This window comes from Salvelinus namaycush, chromosome 12 (genome assembly GCF_016432855.1).
Source record: "Salvelinus namaycush isolate Seneca chromosome 12, SaNama_1.0, whole genome shotgun sequence".
NCBI lineage: Eukaryota > Metazoa > Chordata > Actinopteri > Salmoniformes > Salmonidae > Salvelinus > Salvelinus namaycush.
In genome coordinates, this window is record NC_052318.1 from 41,392,213 (window position 1) to 41,411,294 (window position 19,082).

A 19,082-nucleotide genomic window follows, 5' to 3' on the forward strand; every position below is an offset into this window, starting at 1 on the left:
AATAATACAGTGAAAAATAAGTCTATATACAATGTGAGCAAGTGAGGTGAGATAAGGGAGGTGAAGGCAAACAAAATATATATATAAATAAATAAAAATATAAAAAAGGCCATGGTGGCGAAGTAAATACAATATAGCAAGTAAAAAAAACACTGGAATGGTTGGTTTGCAGTGGAAGAAAGTGCAAAGTAGAGATAGAAATAATGGGGTGCAAAGGAGCAAAATAAATAAATAAATACAGTAGGTAAAGAGGTAGTTGTTTGGGCTAAATTATAGATGGGCTATGTACAGGTGCAGTAATCTATGAGCTGCTCTGACAGCTGGTGCTTAAAGCTAGTGAGGGAGATAAGTGTTTCCAGTTTCAGAGATTTTTGTAGTTCGTTCCAGTCATTGGCAGCAGAGAACTGGAAGGAGAGGCGGCCAAAGGAAGAATTGGTTTTGGGGGTGACCAGAGAGATATACCTGCTGGAGCGCGTGCTACGCTAAAGGCAGTGTCTATTATTAAGATAGGTCGTCACTAGCTTCCATACCCAGAAAGTCTTAAATTGTAGAAATGGGTGGGGTTTATCTTCTTAAAATGTGATTTTAACCTTAGGCACAAGTTTAGCTGTGTGGTTAACTCTAACTTTACATTAATACCAAAAACACAATTTTTGTAGCCATTTTTGACTTTGTGGCTGTGGAATCTGACTTTGTGGATATTAGACGCTAGTAGAACACTCCTGTTGACTCGTTCTCATATAGGCCAAGCAGTGTTCTTCGATCACTTTCCTGGGGACCAATAAAGTGTCCAGGGCCTGGTTTCCCGATAGCGCTGGGTCTTAGGCTTATGAGTGTCTTTAACGATGCATCTTTCCTACAATTTGAAGCATTTTTTAAAAACCTTGCTTGTTTGTATCAATTGCAAAGACACTGGCAACTTTATATTTGTAGTCAACTTTGTTGTGAGGTTGTCTCGTTGACTGCCGATAATCTCATGGTTTATCCATGTTTAGTGTAGATGTTCCGTATATAAATTGACATGGGAGGGCAAAAAAGCAACTAACGACGCACTAAGCTGTTCTACGAGTGGTCTGAGGCAGGCGTAAGATTACTTGTGTTTTTAAATTCTACGTTAATAACAATGATTTTGGGAAACGGCTCAGATTTAAAGATGCTCCTACGAAGGTTCTAACGGTGAGCCTAGCCTTAAGATTCTTTAGGGAAACCGGGCCCTGGCCAGTCCCTTGGCTTGGGTCTGCTGGACCAATCTGAAGAACACTGCCACAGTAGCCTATATTGTGCATTAGTAACCCAACCATCTATTGTGATATTTTCTAATGGTTTCTACTTTTTTCACCTCTTACTAACCAACTGCTGTCCCTACATTTTCAGTCTGCAACATTGCTACATTCATGGTTACAAATGGCATTTAGGCTTAGGTTCAAGTTACCCTTGCCAGGCTTACAATGATACTGAACACATGGCTGGGAAAGAGACTAGGTTCAAATATGGGAATCTTTACACAGCCTATATTTGTTTCACCCTGCAGTGTATTTGCAAGTACTGTCTTAAAGGGAATGATCAGCAGGAATCAAACTTAATCAGATGTTTTTCTAATTTAGATTGTTCCATTAATTGGTAATTGAGGCCTATTCATATAGCTGGATCTATACAATATCCACTCAAGTTTTATACAATTTCAAACCTCAAAGTGATCTGTCTAGTAGATAGTATCTGTTAATTGAGCAGGAATAGTTTTTGTTGCAGAAACCTGTTCAAATTTGACTGGTCACATACACATGGTTAGTAGATGTTAATGCGAGTGTAGAGAAATGCTTGTCCTTCTAATTCCAACGGTGCAGTAATATCTAACAACTACCTAATACACACATCTAAAGGGGTGAATGAGAATATGTACATATAAATATATGGATGAGCGATAGGCAAGGTGCAATAGATGGTATAAAATACAGTATATACATGTGATATGAGTAATGTAAGATATATAAACATTTTTAAAGTGGCATTGTTTAAAGTGACTAGTGATCCATTTATTAAAGTGTCCAGTAATCGGGTCTCAATGTGGGCAGCAGCCTTTCTGAGCTAGTGATTGCTGTTTAGCAGTCTGATGGCCTTGCGATAGCTGTTTCTCGGTCCCAGCTTTGATGCACCTGTGCTGACCTCGCCTTCTGGATGGGGCGGCAGGTAGTCTAGTGGTTAGAGCGTTGGACTAGTAACCGAAAGGTTGCAAGATCAAATCCCCGAGTTGACAAGGTACAAAATCTGTCGTTCTGCCCCATGGCAAGTCAGTTAAGAATTTGTTCAAATAAAGTCAACTAAAAAAATATCATCCAGAAGGCGAGGTCAGTACAGGTGCATCAAAGCTGGGACCGAGAGATTGAGAAACGGCTTCAGCTACCTTGCCAAAGGTAGACTTCCCGCAGCACTCTTCTCAGTAAGTCAGAGGTCATTCTTATCTGTTTAATGGTTGTCTACAACATGAACACCTTGCACTACAATTGTCATTCATATAACTCACCAAGTTTCCACAAGAAAAAAAGTTGTCGAATGAAGGTGTTGAGTGATTGTCAAGAGCATGTCGGATCTGGAGTCATCTGTTCCAGATGAGTTGATAAAGTTGAGGCCTGTATGTTTATACCTGCATGGGGGGTTTAGCCAACAACTTTGTCTTGTTACAATTGCACTCTGGTTACAATCAGTACTTTCAACAAAAGTATCTCTCGGGTACTGCATTCCAGAATGTTTAGGATTTAGCCTAGTCTTGATGTAATAAAACAACTTTTGTGAAGGTAAAAATGAACACGCTACAACTTGTTTCTAGTGGGCTATAGCCACCAGGCCTAGTAATGTATGCCACATCAATTTGTTGAACTGGTTGGTGTTTTTATGCATGTTAAATCTGGTTTTAAGACAATTGCCCTAACATGTTCAGTCATGTTGACTCCCCACTCTCGTATTTCTGTTGTGGAGTGGAAAAGACCAGCACAGAGACTAATGTAGGCACATTTTATTGAAAATGTCAACCACCTTGTTCTGCCTGTCGTAGCCCGTTTTCATAGTTGTCAGCAGACTGACCTCGTTGAACTATTTCTCTATTAGTGTCTTCTTTCTAGACGAGAAATGGCCTAGTTGTCACAATGTTGAGTACTCTAACTGGCACCTTGTCCTAACCTTGACTGTACACATTTGACTCTCCAATGAGGTAATACTACATAATTTTAAATACATTTCATTGGCTTTGACAAACCAACCTTTAGTTCTCTCTCTGTGTAGTATTAATAACTCATCGGTGAGTCAACTTTGTCTGGAAAGAAGACACTGTAGGTGATAATGGAGAGACTGTTCAACAAGGTCAGTCTGCTGACGGGTGCTCCTTGGTGCCAGACTTTCTCTCCAGAGCCCTCGTTAAGCCATAAAGCAAACACACCCTGTCAGCTTGACTCCAGAACACATTGAAATACATTTGCAGCCTATTCTTGTCAGGGAAGAAACTGAGCGGAAATGGTTGACAGGTGACTTTAGTTGGAGGCAAAAATGTGCAAGGCTGTATGACAGTAGGCTGCCCTTTACCATGTTGCACAAGTGATTGGACAAGAGGAATGTCATCAAGAATATAGTCTTTCATTTGGCCCACTTCCTTTCATTCAGCCACAGACTTTATTTAGGATCATAAGTGCTGAGCTTGTTATGACTGATCAATGACAATCTTTAGCTCCTGTTAAAACATTTGCTGTTTAGACCTAGCGTCTTGTGTTTGGATAGACTGTTATGATCCAGGGCCCGGTTTTCAGATGGTGATGGAATTTAGGCTTACGAGGGTTTTAACGATGCAATTTTCTCACAACGGCTGAAGATGTAACATGCGTTTCCCAAAACACCACGCAGAGAGAACGGTCACTAAGTGCATGTCGATACGGATAGGATCGAAAGAAAGGGAGCGCTGCTCTCAGATCAGCTTTCTCCATTCAAATCTTACCGCTTAACATAATTATTTCACAATACTGACGAAGGATCAGCTCCTAAAGAGAGATTACCACCTATGGCTGCAAATATTGAGGCGGCTTATTATACTGAACTAAAATATAAACGCATCATGTAAAGTGTTGGTCTCATGTTTGATGAGCGCTTTTCTCGAATTTTCTGCACAAATTTGTTTACATCCCTGTTAGTGAGCATTTCTCCTTTTGCCAAGACAATTCAGCTGCGGGATAATCTGAGACCAGCCACCCGGACAGCTGATGAAACTGGGTTTGCATAACCATAGAATTTCTTATACAAACTATCAGAAACCGTCTCAGGGAAGCTCATCTGCGTGCTCGTTGTCTGCACCAGTGTCTTAACCTGACTGCAGTTCTGTGTCGTAAACTGACTTCAGAGGACAAATGCTCACCTACGATGACCACTGGCGCGCTGGAGAAGTGTGCTCTTCACGGATGAATCTCGGTTTCAACTGTACCGGTCATATGGCAGATGGTTTGCTGATGTCAACGTTGTGAACAGAGTGCCCCATGGTGGCGGTGGGGTTATGGTATGGGCAGGCATAAACTACTGACAACGAACACAATTGCATTTTATTGATGGCAATTTGAATGGACAGAGATACTGTGATGAGATCCTGAGGCCCATTGTTGTCATTTATCTGTCGCCATCACCTCATGTTTCAGCATCATAATGCGCGGCGCCCCCATGTCGCAAGGATCTGTACACAATTCCTGGAAGCTGAAAATGTCCCAGTTCCATGGCCTCCGTAGTCACCAGATATGTCACCCATTTGAGCATGTTTGTTTGGGATGCTCTGGATCAACGTGTACGACAGCGTCTTCCATTTCCCGCCAGTATCCAGCAACTTCACACAGCCATTTTAGAGGAATTGGACAACATTCAACAAGCCACAATCAACAGCTTGATCAACTCTATGCGAAGGAGATGTCGTGCTGCTTGAGGCAAAAGGTGGTGACCGGATACTGACTGGTTTTCTGATCCACGCCCCTACTTTTTAATTAATTTTTTTATAAAAAAATGTAAAAGGTGTCTGACCAGCCAATGTGTATCTGTATTCCCAGTCATGTGAACTCCATAGATTAGGGCCTGATTTATTTCAATTGACTGATTTCCTAATATGAACTGCAACTTTTGAAATTGTTTTATTTTTGTTCAGTCTACAATGCTGACCCAATAAAATTTCATAAAATCACAGATTTTTGGCACATCATTGCGCACATTTTAGGCTACACATTAAATACAGTATATTGAAACAAATTAGGCAGTAGCCTGCAAGCAAAATAGAACTCAATTGTTTGAACATGAAATGTAACTTAAAATATGATTGAAATTGGCCTATAGCCTATGGTTTATATTTTAATGCCGTCATCTCGGTTTTCATTTGAAGCATATTTTATACGTCGCTTGTTTGTATCAATTGCAAAGACATTGGCAACTTTGTAGTCAACTTTAGTTCAGATGTAATCGGCAGTCACAGAGATGGATAAACCATGTGATTATCTATTTAGCAGAAAATCTTCAGTGTATAAAGTGACACGGGGTGGGCAAAAAAGTATCTGATGCACTTAGCTGTTCTGAGTGGCCTGAGTAGTTTAATATTGATGAGTTTTGGAAACAGCCCAGAGATTTAACGATGCTCCTACGAAGGTTCTAACGATTAACTTATTAGCCTTAAGATGCGTTTCGGAAACCGGGCCCTGTTGTATAGACCCTGATCAACCTCTTAGTGTTGATCAGTTGGCCTGTTCATGTGAATACTTATGCAGATTTGGTATATCCTTGAACTGGATCTGTAGAACTGCTGGTCGGACCATGGAGTCTGAACTTTTGACTACTGGAGTTCAATGCGGCTTCTGTGTCAGAGGACCAGTCTCATGATGGTTACAACAACAGGCCAACAGTTTTTGGATACTCCGAAGGGTTTTGATTGTTTTGTGAGCTAGGGTCGTGGGTAAGCACAGTTGGACATTCAACAATTTATATTTAACTCTTAAGTTCAAGTTCAAACCTGTTCATTTCCCCTTGACCTTTTTCTTAAGGAATCAGCTATTGCCAAATTGAGCTTCTAACTAGAGGCTAACCAATTTCTTAGGCAAATTTTCTCTGGCTATTGCAGTCTTCCTCGGAATAATGGGAATGTTTAACATTTCTACTCCTCTCCAGAAGTCTGTGGTCAGAGTTCTAGATTGAGGCTGTCTCTGTCCACTCTCCTTACTCTGTTACTTGCACTCCTTCCAAGGCAATTCTGTCTTTTGGTGTCTTGTGCAGATATTTTTAATCACTGTACTTTACTGATGCCAGTGGTATGTAAACAGACATTTCTACAGTTTAGTCAGCTATCTACTATTCCCAAATTCTTTCCAAGGTAAAGGAAGCATTAGCTATAAATCGCTCACGATTAGATAGTCCTGTCTGCATCTTTTAATGCAACATTTGTCTGCTTTACAGCTTTAGGCAATCTCCTTCTTGACAAGGTTGGCATTTTTACGGTCTTAAGTTGGACTACATACTACTGTATATAGGTCAGGACCTGTGTTGCATCATGCATGGGCTGTCAGTTGTTTACTCGTTCCTTCCTGTTCTTGTCCCCCCGTCCTTGACCTGTGTAGATGCTGCTGCAGGTTGGAGGCATGCGTTCGGCCCTGGGGCTGCTGGCTGTCAGGAGGGCATGCTGCCTGTCCCGCTCCAACCACACCTCCCCTCATACTCTGGAGTACAAGCCCATCAAAAAGGTTATGGTGGCGAACAGAGGTACAGTAACCATTCTCCCACCCTGGCCATTCTGTAGACACTGAAATGTCAGCCAAAGTCTTATCGCTAGTTTCCTCTCACCACATAATTCAATCCCCAGCTGACTAATCCAACTGCTTGTAGGTGAGATTGCTATCCGTGTGTTTCGGGCCTGCACTGAGCTGGGGATCCGGACGGTGGCTGTCTACTCTGAACAGGACACAGGCCAGATGCACAGGCAGAAGGCAGATGAGGCTTACCTCATAGGGAAGGGCTTGCCGCCCGTGGCTGCGTACCTGGACATCCCTGACATCATCAAAGTGGCTAAGGTCTGAGATTTTAATATGCGTCTTTTCTAACTTTTCTGAACCAATTCTTACTATGTTTTAAGATCACACCTTTTATGTTGTCTTGCCACAACTTTGTCGTATCATATATTTAATATTTTCTTCTCAGGAGAATGATGTGGATGCCATCCACCCTGGGTACGGCTTCCTGTCTGAGCGATCAGACTTTGCCCAGGCGTGTGCCGATGCTGGGGTACGCTTCATTGGCCCATCCCCTGAAGTGGTGCGCAAGATGGGAGACAAAGTGGAAGCTCGAGCCATCGCTATCCGTGCAGGTAGGCTGGACACTCACTGCCATTCTCAGGACTGTCTGATGGATGTTTGTTTCATCTGAGTTTTAGGTTTTACATTTTTTCATCAGAATCAAACATACAGTCTTGCATACAGTTATGTAAAAGTTTAGTTACACTCAGCTAACCTCATGTTTTGATTTTTGCTTCCAGGAGTCCCAGTGGTACCAGGGACAGACGGTCCCGTCACTTGCCTATCGGAGGCCCAGGAGTTTTCCAACACCCATGGCTTTCCCATCATCTTTAAGGCTGCCTATGGCGGTGGGGGCAGGGGAATGAGGGTGGTCAAAGAGTACGAGGTGAGTAGAGATACCTGCGAGTAAGTAGGGGCTCCAATCTGAGTGTTTTGTCTTTGTGCTGTTTGACTTGTTGATCCCCGTCGGCCGACGTGTGTAGGAGCTGGAGGAGAACTATCAGCGTGCGTACTCTGAGGCCCTGGCTGCGTTTGGGAACGGTGCTCTGTTTGTGGAGAAGTTCGTTGAGAGACCCAGACACATTGAAGTACAGATCCTGGGTGAGTTTGTTTGCGCGACTATTTTTGGGGGACATGATTCTGTATTTTACTAGGATTCCCACTAGCTACTACTACAGCAGCAGCTGCTGTTCCTAGGGCCCACACAAAACATGACATAATAAAGAACATTAATGGACAAGAACAGCGCAAGGACAGAACTGCATACATTTAGAGTAAGAATACATTTATGCCTTAATTTTCCATGCATCAAGCATTCATTATAACGGCTGTACTGCAGCCATTAATTTTCCCATATTGCGATCTTTTGCTCCTGTTACAATTGCTTTGTCCTAAGCAGGTCCTGCCATCCTAATCTCACAGCACCTGTTGTTCTGTAAACACCAGAGAGAATCTCACATCAGGAACCATCCGTGTCCTTGGTTCTTCCTTTTTGACGTCAATGCTCTGCATAATCATGTGATTCATGGATGCTACTGAATGCAAGTGCAACACACGAAAATGGAAATGCAATAATCATGTTGAGTTTCACCCACGTTAAATCCTGCTCAGTTTCCCTGGTGTGGACAGAGCCTCTTTGTATGGAGCTGCAACAAAGTTTCAGCCCAGCTATGTTCCCCTGATGTGAATGCAGCAACCTTGACCCGGATGGAGTTGCACCGCACTCAGCCAAATCCCCCTGATGTGAATATAGCTACTTTGTCATCTACAGTTACCGCCGTCAATTGGTTTCCTGGGGTAACATGTAATCTCTTGAATCGTATGGAGTTGCGCCAAAGTTTCACTCCCGCTAGGTTCCATTACATGAATGCAGCAAATTTGAATCGTGTGGAGTTTCCTCCTGCTAAAGGTTCAACTTAATGGTTTCCACCTGAGCAACTTGTCTTACATTTTCATTCCCCAGCAGCATCCAACAATATACAGTGCATTCAGAAAGTATCCAGACCCCTTGACTTTTCCCACATTTTGTTACGTTACAGCCTTATTTTAAAATGGATTAAATACCCCATAATGACAAAGCAAAAAGTTTTTTTTTTTTTTTTTTTTTTTTTTTTGCAAATGTATGAAATATTACATTTACATTAATATTCAGACCCTTTACTCAGTACTTTGTTGAAGCACCTTTGGCAGCGATTACATCCTCGAGTCTTCTTGGGTATGATGCTACAAGCTTGGCACGCCTGTATTTGGGGAGTTTCTCCCATTCTCTGCAGATCCTCTCAAGCTCTGTCAGGTTGGACGGGGAGCGTCTCTGCACAGCTATTTTCAAGTTTCTCCAGAGATGTTTAAGTCCGGGCTCTGGCTAGGCCACTCAAGGACATTCAGAGACGTGTTCCTGAAGCCACTCCTGTGTTGTCTTGGCTTTGTGCTTAGGGTCGTTGTCCTGTTGGAAGGTGAACCTTCGCTCCAGTCTGAGGTCCTGAGCGCTCTGGAGCAGGTTTTCTGACTAGTCTCCCAGTCCCTGCCGCTGAAAAACATCCCCACAGCATGACGCTGTCACCACCATGCTTCACCATAGGGATGGTGCCAGGTTTCTCCAGACATGACGCTTGGCATTCAGGTCAAGGAGTTCAATCTTGGTTTCATCAGACCAGAGAATCTTGTTTCTCATGGTCTGAGAGTCCTTTTAGGTGCATTTTGGCAAACTCCAAGCGGAGTGGTTTCCATCTGGCCACTTTACCACAAAGGCCTGATTGGTGGAGTGCTGCAGAGATCGTTGTCCTTTTGGAAGGTTCTCCCATCTCCACACAGGAACTCTGGAGCTCTGTCAGAGTGACCATTGGGTTCTTGGTCACCTCCCTGACCAAGGCCCTTCTCCCCTGATTGTTCAGTTTGGCCGAGCGACTAGCTCTAGGACGAGTCTTGGTGATTCCAAACTTCTTCCATTCAAAAGTAATGGAGGCCACTGTGTTCTTGGGGACCTTCAATGCTGCAGAAATGTTGTGGTACCCTTCCCCGGATCTGTGCCTTGACACTATCTTGTCCCGGAGTTCTACAGACAATTCCTTCGACCTCATGGCTTGGTTTTTGCTCTGACACGCACTGTTAACTGTGGAACCTTATAGAGACAGGTGTGTGTCTTTCCAAATCATGTCCAATCAATTGAATTTACCACAGGTGGACTCCAATGAAGTTGTAGAAACATCTCAAGGATGATCAATGGAAACAGAAAGCACCTGAGCTCAATTTCAAGTCTCATAGCAAAGGGTCTGAATACTTATGTAAATAAGGTATTTCTGTTTTTTTATTAATACATTTGTCAAAATTTCTAAACCTGTGTTTGCTTTGTCATAATGGGGTGTTGTGTGTAGATTGAGGGGGGGGGGGGGAAATATGATTTTTATCCATTTTAGAATAAGGCTGTAACTTAACAAAATGTGGGGAAAGGGAAGGGGTCTGTATACTTTCCGAATGCTCTGTGTGTACACACACACACACTCACACCAGTAAATTTACTTCGATCTTACTGGCCTAAATAACTTGGAGACCTACTGTCATTCCCATCTCTCCCAGGTGACAAGTATGGTAATGTTATCCACCTGTATGAGAGGGACTGCTCTATCCAGAGGAGGCACCAGAAGGTGGTAGAGATGGCCCCGGCTGTACAACTGGACCCACACCTCCGGGACAGGCTCACCGCTGACTCTGTCAAACTGGCCAGACAGGTACAAGATGCAACACGCCCACACACTTCGATGCATTCTTTTAATAGGTAGTGTCTAGCTAAAACTTCTTCTGTTCCATTAGGCAGGCTTCTTTTCAGTACTTTTTTTTTATTTTTTAGAATGTTCAGAATTTTGGTACTATTGCCTTTTTGAAATGGCAGAGCTGTGTGTATTTGCAGTTTTGAATGGCATATAAGACCATTGTTATCTGAATGGAGTGTGGTTTTACTTTGCAATAACACGTCTAACACCATAGGCATGACGAATTACAGTTGAGAAACTCTGAACTTGTATGTTATTTTTATTCAAACATCTCTGCTCATAGGGAAACATTCCCTCTACCTCATTCCTGTCTTTATCCCACCGGCTGTCGGGCCGATTTAGGTGTGAAAAAATATATATATTTTCAGAAGAAATGAACTAAAGCCAGGGCCTTCAAAGCACAATGCGTTTGAAGTCACTTATAAGAAACTCTGAGCCTTACCAAATAGGTGTTCTCATTCAGTGTTGTTGTTGTGCTCAGAGGGGCAGTGGAGAAGTGTGGGAGATGGATGAAAAACCTTGAGGAAGATATTGCAGTGTAAGAACAGGATTTAGAGAGACAAGAGAGGGAGCCGTTTAGATAAAGAAAGGTAATTAAATCAGTGGGAATGACATTTTACCTGCAGGCTACCAATAGGTACACTAGATGGCAGCATTTATCAACATAGCCACGGAAGGGACACCACGAGCAAGCTTGTGGGACTCCCACACTCAAAGAATATGCAGTTGCAAAATTTCCTGATTGCAATCAAGCTGGATTTTTTGTTTGTTATTGTGAGGTGGAAGCAATTACTTTGACATGAGAACAATTACTAGTGACGGTTGTGTCCCGCTGATTCCCCATCCTGTGTGTGATAAGCTTATTAGGCGTTGTGTACACAGTAGCTGGTGTGCCTGTCATGTGTACCCTTGAGCTAGCTGTCCTGCTAGTGCTTATCCCTGCCTTGTGTACTGCTTTGTTTGCTGTCTGTTTTGGGGATGGAAAAGAGGTGTGGGTGTGGTAAGGGTGTGGGTGTGGTAAGTTTGGTATGTGTTTTGAAGGAGAGATCTTTTTAATGTGCTTTGTTGCCTGCAATTTGGGAACTGCCACTGTTGAGCGCATTAGTCTCTGTGTGAGGGGAAGGAGTTAGAGCACGAGAGAAAGAAATTGGGTGTGAGTGAGGGACATAATTAATCTCCATCTGTTCAATCATATGGCAGTGAGGAATGAAGGGCTGAGATGAGGAGAACATTTTGGTTTCTACTTTTAGAAAGCTGCTCTCCTAACAAAAACAACCCTGCCAGTGGTGGTTCACTGTCAGTCTGCTCCCAGACGAGCACAAGCGTTTTGCCGCACCTGCGATAACATCTGCTAAATATGTGTATGCGACCAATAGCATTTTGATTTGATTGGATATCAGATGCATTATGTCCTTCCGTATTGGTGTCCACTAGCGTCTAGCTTTTCGTGTCAAAGTGATTTGACGTTTAGATTTTTTTTAATACAGATTAGTGTGCTGGAGGATCTATAAGTCTTCTCTCTAAAGGAAGAGAACATTTTAATGTCCAATGTTTCTCCTCCTATGTTTATCTATGGATCCCACATCTGTCAAGTCGATGACCTCTCCTGCTGTATTTGAGGAGGATAATGTTCACCCTAAAGGTGTCTGCATGATTCAGTTCGGCTAGCGCCTAACCGAACGAGTGCTCGCAGACTCCCTTAAGACTTTTAACTTTAAAAACAAGAAATAAGTGGTAATAGTACTGTCAATTTTGAGATGCTGTTGCCAGTATCGTTTCCTTAATTTCTCTTCATTGAACTAAGATGTTTGGTGCAGTATTTGTTTTTGAATGAAAAAAATGTGAATGAAGATGAGTCGTCTCTCGTTGTCTGTTGTCATTCCTTATGGAAGAGTCCTTACTGTTGACCATAACCGACGAAGGGGCGTAGACTTCGGCCGAACTTCGGTGTGCCTGAACAGCCGAAAAACCCCTTGTCTTAGTCCAACACTAACAAAAACGTCACAATGTGGTCATAATATATGCGCAAACTCTTCCAAACTGTTTCTTCTGGGAAGCATGCAGCCGCCTTTTATACCTTCACTAAATATCACCTTACTAATTATCAACTTCCCCAGACTCCCAAGGCTTTCATGAGAGGAAACCAGTTCAGAGAGAGAAATTGGCCAATTTTTATCCATTAATATTTAAAGCATTACCCAATTTTAATAATCTGCAGTTATTTTAGGAAACTGCAAAGAACTACTTGATTAAAAGAGGGTGGGCCAGCCTTTTATCTCCAGAGTAAGCTGTGTACCAAAATATCTGAGTGAAGCATGCTTTAAGTAGACTTAGTAAGGATTTGAGTTAGGAGAGAATTTTCACTAGAATACTAAAATAAAAAATGATTACTTTATATTACAATATTGATACCCACGTGTGTCAAGGTGTGGTTATAGTTATCTCTCTTGTACATTAAATACAGACACGTATCACTTCATAGTGGTGATACAGCTGTAGGCCTGTTACAGCCGCACCCCTTTAATGAACAACATCAGCAGGTTTTATGTTCTACTTCATGGACAACATCAGCAGGTTTTATGTTCTACTTCATGGACAACATCAACAGGTTTTATGTTCTACTTAATGGACAACATCAGCAGGTTTTATGTTCTACTTCATGGACAACATCAACAGGTTTTATGTTCTACTTCATGGACAACATCAGCAGGTTTTGTTCTACTTTATTCCTTTTTGGTTTTGCCTTAACTGAGCTATGCTGCAATCGTAAGATGAATCTCAGCATATTTTGATAAATTGGTGGACAAAAGTATTTTTACTCCAACCCCAGAAATGAGTGTCCTTGCAAGTCTGTGGTGTCTCTCTTGTTGTGATGTTTGTTTAGTCCTATATTTTTAATCCCAGCCCCCCGTCACCCCCCACAGGAGGCCTTTTGTCTTTTCGAAGGCCGTCATTGTAGATAAGAATTTGTTCTTAACTGCCTTGCCTAGTTAAATAAAGGTTCAATAAATTAAATCAGTGATGGAACTCTCTGGTCAAGGGAAGCTAGCACAGGGAGTTTTGAAAAGGTCACAAAGTATAACGAGAATAGCTGCTGGAGAAATAAACCATTGGTGCGAAAACTATTTTATGTCTGTGGTTTCCATGGTGACAGCTGCTTTACCCCAAAACCTCTTAATCACAGGTCAGCTAGGGGGGTTCACAGCTTCTTCTTGCTCTTCTTGCCAACATGCTCCTTGAATTTCATATTTTGCTTCACCCCCCCCCCCCCCATACACACACTCTATACGAACGACAGGCCTGTATTTTTCTTCTCAACTCATGTTACACACAGCAGATTGCTTAAGTTTCTGGATTATAGTGGTTGCACGTACAGTACCTATCCTTGGTGACGGCAGCAGTGTTTCACTCTGCTGGCGTGTGCCTCACCCCCTCTCCTACTCCCTCCATCTTGCCGCCTCTACACCTCTGTGGAATGCCATCTGTTTCCCTCCCGTTCTAATCAAACCTCTCTATCCACATGCCAGTCTCTATAGTGATGCTGTACTGTTTAACTCCCAATACCCTGTGGTTTTCAGCAACACCTGCTTCTCCATACCTTTTCCTTATGTTTGCTAGATCTTAACAGTTTGCTGTAACACTAACAGTAGGCAGTAGATATGGGACCGCTTAAGTATACAAAGCCCATTATGAAATACAGCCTGTTCTATGCAAATTTCAGAAATTCACAGATATTTCTTTTACAGTGGAATATGGTCGCCAGCAGGTCTCCCGCTAGCAGGGATTTTAATTGGACTGAAATTACTATGACTATTTCCTGTGGCACTCTTAACACTTATTTCCAAACATTATTGTAATACATACAGTGCTTGTCTGTTTGTGTGGTCTATGCAGTGTGTGATATAAGCTGTCTAGTTGTGAGCCTGCACCTTAACATGGGGGGACTGTCTGAATGGTGCCTGCCCTGGTTGGCAGAGATGAGTTTTGGAGCGCGGGATGAATTACAAAGATAAATTGGATCAGATTTCAGTGAATTTTGGCCGTCGCAATCTCAAGCTTCCGCAGCGATGTGGAGGGAGAAATGGTCTGATAAATTATTTCCTGGTGCCTCCGTGCCTGAGCTGTAGTAGGGCTGTCATTCTTACAGACAGCATGGACGTTCATAACTATAATCACAGCCTGGTATATCACACGCTATCTTCCTTTTGTAGCTATTAGCTGTCAGTCTTGTTGTCGCTTCCCCATTTTAGGAGATTTAGTTGTGTTCTGTAAGATATTCAGATGAACAATTTTGGTTTGTGAGTGGTTAATTCGTTATGCATTTTTATCAAGATAATTTTAACTTTTTGAACCCAGAACTTGTAATCTCTTCAAATAGAATTCAGAATATGAGAATGTGCCTTCTACAAATAACTTACTATGTATAGGGCTGCCCATGGAGGAAATCTGACTGTGCACACTATATTGGACTATAGTGGGTTCCCGAGTGGCGCAGCGGTCTAAGGCACTGCATCTCAGTGCAAGAGGCGTCACTACAGACCCTGGTTCGATCCCGGGATGCATCACAACCGTCCGTGATCGGGAGTCCCATAGGTCGGAGCACAATTGGCCCAGTGTCGTCCGTGTTAAGGGAGGGTTTGGCCGTGGTAGGCCGTCATTGTAAAATAAGAATTTGTTCTGATTTACCTAGTTAAATAAAGGTTAATTAATAAAAGTCATGGAATGTGAGCAACAAAGCTCTTTTAAGAAGGATGGAGTACTTGAATACAGTCTCCCCCCTTGTATAACTGTGCCTTATTAACTGTGTATTCAAGTACTCCATCAAGAATGTCAGTCTCCCCCCCATGTATAACTGTGCCTTATTAACTGTGACATTCTTGATGGAGTACTTGAATATAGTCTCCCCCCTTGTTTAACTGTGACATTCTTGATGTCCTCAAGTAAGTTTGAAGTAGCCTATTGTAGGTTTGAAGAAGCCAAGTAAAGGTTTGTATCTAATTTGGATCTGTCTGTATGTACAGGTGGGCTATGAGAATGCTGGCACAGTGGAGTTCCTGGTGGATAAACATGGAAGGCACTACTTCATCGAGGTCAACTCCCGCCTGCAGGTGGAGCACACCGTTACCGAGCAGATCACGGAGTGAGTCACAGCTGTTACCGGGCAGATCACAGAGTCAGTCTTACAGCCGTTACCTGGCAGATCACGGAGTCAGTCTTATAGCCGTTACCTAGCAGATCACGGAGTGACTCACGGCCGTTACCTAGCAGATCACGGAGTGACTCACGGCCGTTACCTGGCAGATCATGGAGTGACTCATGGCCGTTACCTGGCAGATCACGGAGTGAGTCACAGCCGTTACCTGACATTACCATGTCACCTCTGACAACCTATAAGACTGTGTTCCCTTTAAAATCAGACTTTATTTGCCACATGTGCCGAGTACAACAAGTGTAGACTTAACCGTGAAATGCTTACTTACAAGCCCTTAACCTACAGTGCAGTTCAAGAAGAAAATATTTACTAAGTAGGCTAAAATAAAAAGTAATACAATAAGAATAGCAATAACGAGGCTATATACAGGGGGCACCAGTACCAAGTCGGTGTACAGGCTAGTTGAGGTAATCTGTACATGTAGGTGGGGGCGAAGTGACTATGCATAGGTAACAAACAAGCAGCAGTGTACAAGAGAGGGGGGGGTCAATGTAAATTGTCAATGTAAATTGTCCGGTGGGGATTTTTATGAATTGTTCAGCAGTCTAATGGCTTGGGGGTAGAAGCTGTTGAGGAGCCTTTTGGTCCTAGACTTGCCGCTCCGGTACCGCTTGCCATGCGGTAGCAGAGAAAACAGTCTAACTTGGGTGACTGGAGTCTCTGACAATTTTCTGGGCTTTCCTCTGACACCGCCTATTATATAGGTCCTGGATGGCAGGAAGCTTGGCCCCAGTGATGTACTGGGCCGTTCGCACTACCCTCTGTAGCGCCTTACGGTCAGATGCCGAGCAGTTGCCATACCAGGCGGTGATGCAACCGGTCAGGATGCTCTCAATGGTGCAGCTGTAGAACCTTTTGAGGATCTGGGGACCCATGCCAAATCTTTTCAGTGTCCTGAGGCGGAAAAGGTTTTGTCGTGCGCTCTTCACGACTGTCTTGGTATGTTTGGACCATGATAGTTTGTTGGTGATGTGGAACCCAAGGAACTTGAAACTCTCGACCCACCCCACTACAGCCTTCGTCGATGTTAATGGGGGCCTGTTCTGCCTGCGTTTTCCTGTAGTCCCCAGTCAGCTCCTTTGTCTTGCTCACGTTGAGCGAGAGGTTGTTGTCCCTGCATCACACTGCCAGTACTCTGACCACCTCCCTATAGGCCATCTCACCGTTGTCTGTGTTCAGGCCTACCACTGTTGTGTCGTCAGCAAACTTAATGATGGTGTTGGAGTCGTGTTTGGCCACGCAGTTGTGGGTGAACAGGGAATACAGGAGGGGACTAAGTACACACCCCTGAGGGGCCCCAGTGTTAAGGATCAGCGTGGCAGACTTGTTGTTGCCTACTCTTACCACCTGGGGGTGGCCTGTCAGGAAGTCCAGGATCCAGTTGCAGAGGGAGGTGTTTAGTCCCAGAGTCCTTAGCTTCGTGGGCACTATGGTGATGAACACTGAGCAGTAGTCAATGAACAGCATTCTCACATACAGTTGAAGTCGGAAGTTTACATACACTTAGGTTGGAGTCATTTAAAACTCGTTTTTCAACCACTCCACAATTTTCTTGTTAACCTCTCTAGGGTATGTGGGACGGTAGCGTCCCACCTCGTCAACAGCCAGTGAAACTGGAGGGCGCCAAATTCAAAACAACAGAAATCCCATAATTTAAATTCCTCAAGCATATGAGTATTTTACACCATTTTAAAGCTACACTTGTTGTAAATCCAGCCAAAGTGTCCGATTTCAAAAAGGTTTTACGACGAAAGCACACCAAACGATTATGTTAGTTATGAGCCAAGTCACAGAAAAAGACAACCATTTTTCCAGCTAAAGAGAGCATTAACAAAAAGCAGAAATAGAGATAACATTAATCACTAACCTTTGATAATCTTCATCAGATGACACTCATAGGACTTCATGTTACACAATACATGTATTTTTTGTTCGGTGAAGTTCATATTTATATCCAAAAATTTCAGTTTAGGCAAGACGCTAACGCTACTGTATCACTTGGCAAAAAGCCTGAGAAAATGCAGAGCCCCAAATTAAAATGATTTACTATGAAAATTACTATAAAATCTAACTTTCATTAAATCACACATGAACGATACCAAATTAAAGCTACACTGGTTGTGAATCCAGCCAACATGTCAGAATTCAAATAGGCTTTTCAGCGAAAGCATACGATGCTATTATCTGAGCATAGCACTTATAGTAAACAAAAGAGAGAGAACATTTCAACCCAGCAGGCGCGACACAAAACGCAGAAATAAAAATATAATTCATTCCTTACCTTTGACGAGCTTCTGTTGTTGGCACTCCAATATGTCCCATAAATATCACAAATGGTCCTTTTGTTCGATTAATTCCGTCGATATATATCCAAAATGTCTCGTTTGATCCAGAAAAACACCGGTTCCAACTTGCTCAAACATGACGACAAAATATATCAAAGGTTACCTGTAAACTTTGCCAAAAAATGTCAAACTACTTTTGTAATATAACTTTAGGTATTTTTTAACGTTAATAATCAATAAAATTGAAGACGGGATGATCTGTGTTCAATACAGGACTAAAACGAAATGTTGCATGCCTTCTGTTTGATTGAAGCGCATGTACAGGACACCTGGAGTGCCTCGACTTCAAGATGGCCGTATTTCTTCATTACACAAAGGAATAACCTCAACCTATTTCTCATGACTTGACATCTAGTGGAAGCCGTAGGAACTGCAAGCAATTTGCTTAGAAATATGGTTTCCCAATGAAAACTCATTGAAAAGACAGTGACCTCAACAAAAAAAACCATCTGAATGGTTTGTCCTCGGGGTTTCGCCTGCTAAATAAGTTCTGTTATACTCACAGACATGATTCAAACAGTTTTAGAAACTTCAGAGTGTTTTCTATCCAAATCTACTAATAATATGCATATCTTATCTCCTGGGGATGAGTAACTAGCAGTTGAATTTGGGTATGCTTTTCATCCAAATGTGAAAATGCTGCCCCCTACCCTAGAGAAGTTAACAAACTATAGTTTTGGCAAGTCGGTTAGGACATCTACTTTGTGCATGACACAAGTCAATTTTCCAACAATTGTTTACAGACAGATTATTTCACTTATAATTCACTGTATCACAATTCCAGTGGGTCAGAAGTTTACATACACAAATTTGACTGTGTCTTTAAACAGCTTGGAAAATTCCAGACAATTGTCATTGCTTTAGAAGCTTCTGATAAATAATGTCAATTAGCCTGAGTCAATTGGAGGTGTACCTGTGGATGTATTTCAAGGCCTACCTTCAAACTCAGTACCTCTTTGCTTGACATCATGGG

General features: G+C 42.6%; 1 protein-coding gene across 1 annotated transcript in view; it reads left to right on the plus strand.

The window, feature by feature from the left end:
- LOC120057232 (pyruvate carboxylase, mitochondrial-like) overlaps positions 1-19,082 on the plus strand; it is a 95,841-nt gene that overhangs the window by 3,422 nt on the left and 73,337 nt on the right. Inside the window, exons 2-8 of the mRNA XM_039005767.1 lie at positions 6,615-6,756; positions 6,880-7,064; positions 7,192-7,357; positions 7,526-7,671; positions 7,769-7,886; positions 10,359-10,510; positions 15,574-15,692. Of these exons, the coding sequence (XP_038861695.1) occupies positions 6,615-6,756; positions 6,880-7,064; positions 7,192-7,357; positions 7,526-7,671; positions 7,769-7,886; positions 10,359-10,510; positions 15,574-15,692 (1,028 nt within the window). The remainder of the gene's footprint in view (positions 1-6,614; positions 6,757-6,879; positions 7,065-7,191; positions 7,358-7,525; positions 7,672-7,768; positions 7,887-10,358; positions 10,511-15,573; positions 15,693-19,082) is intronic.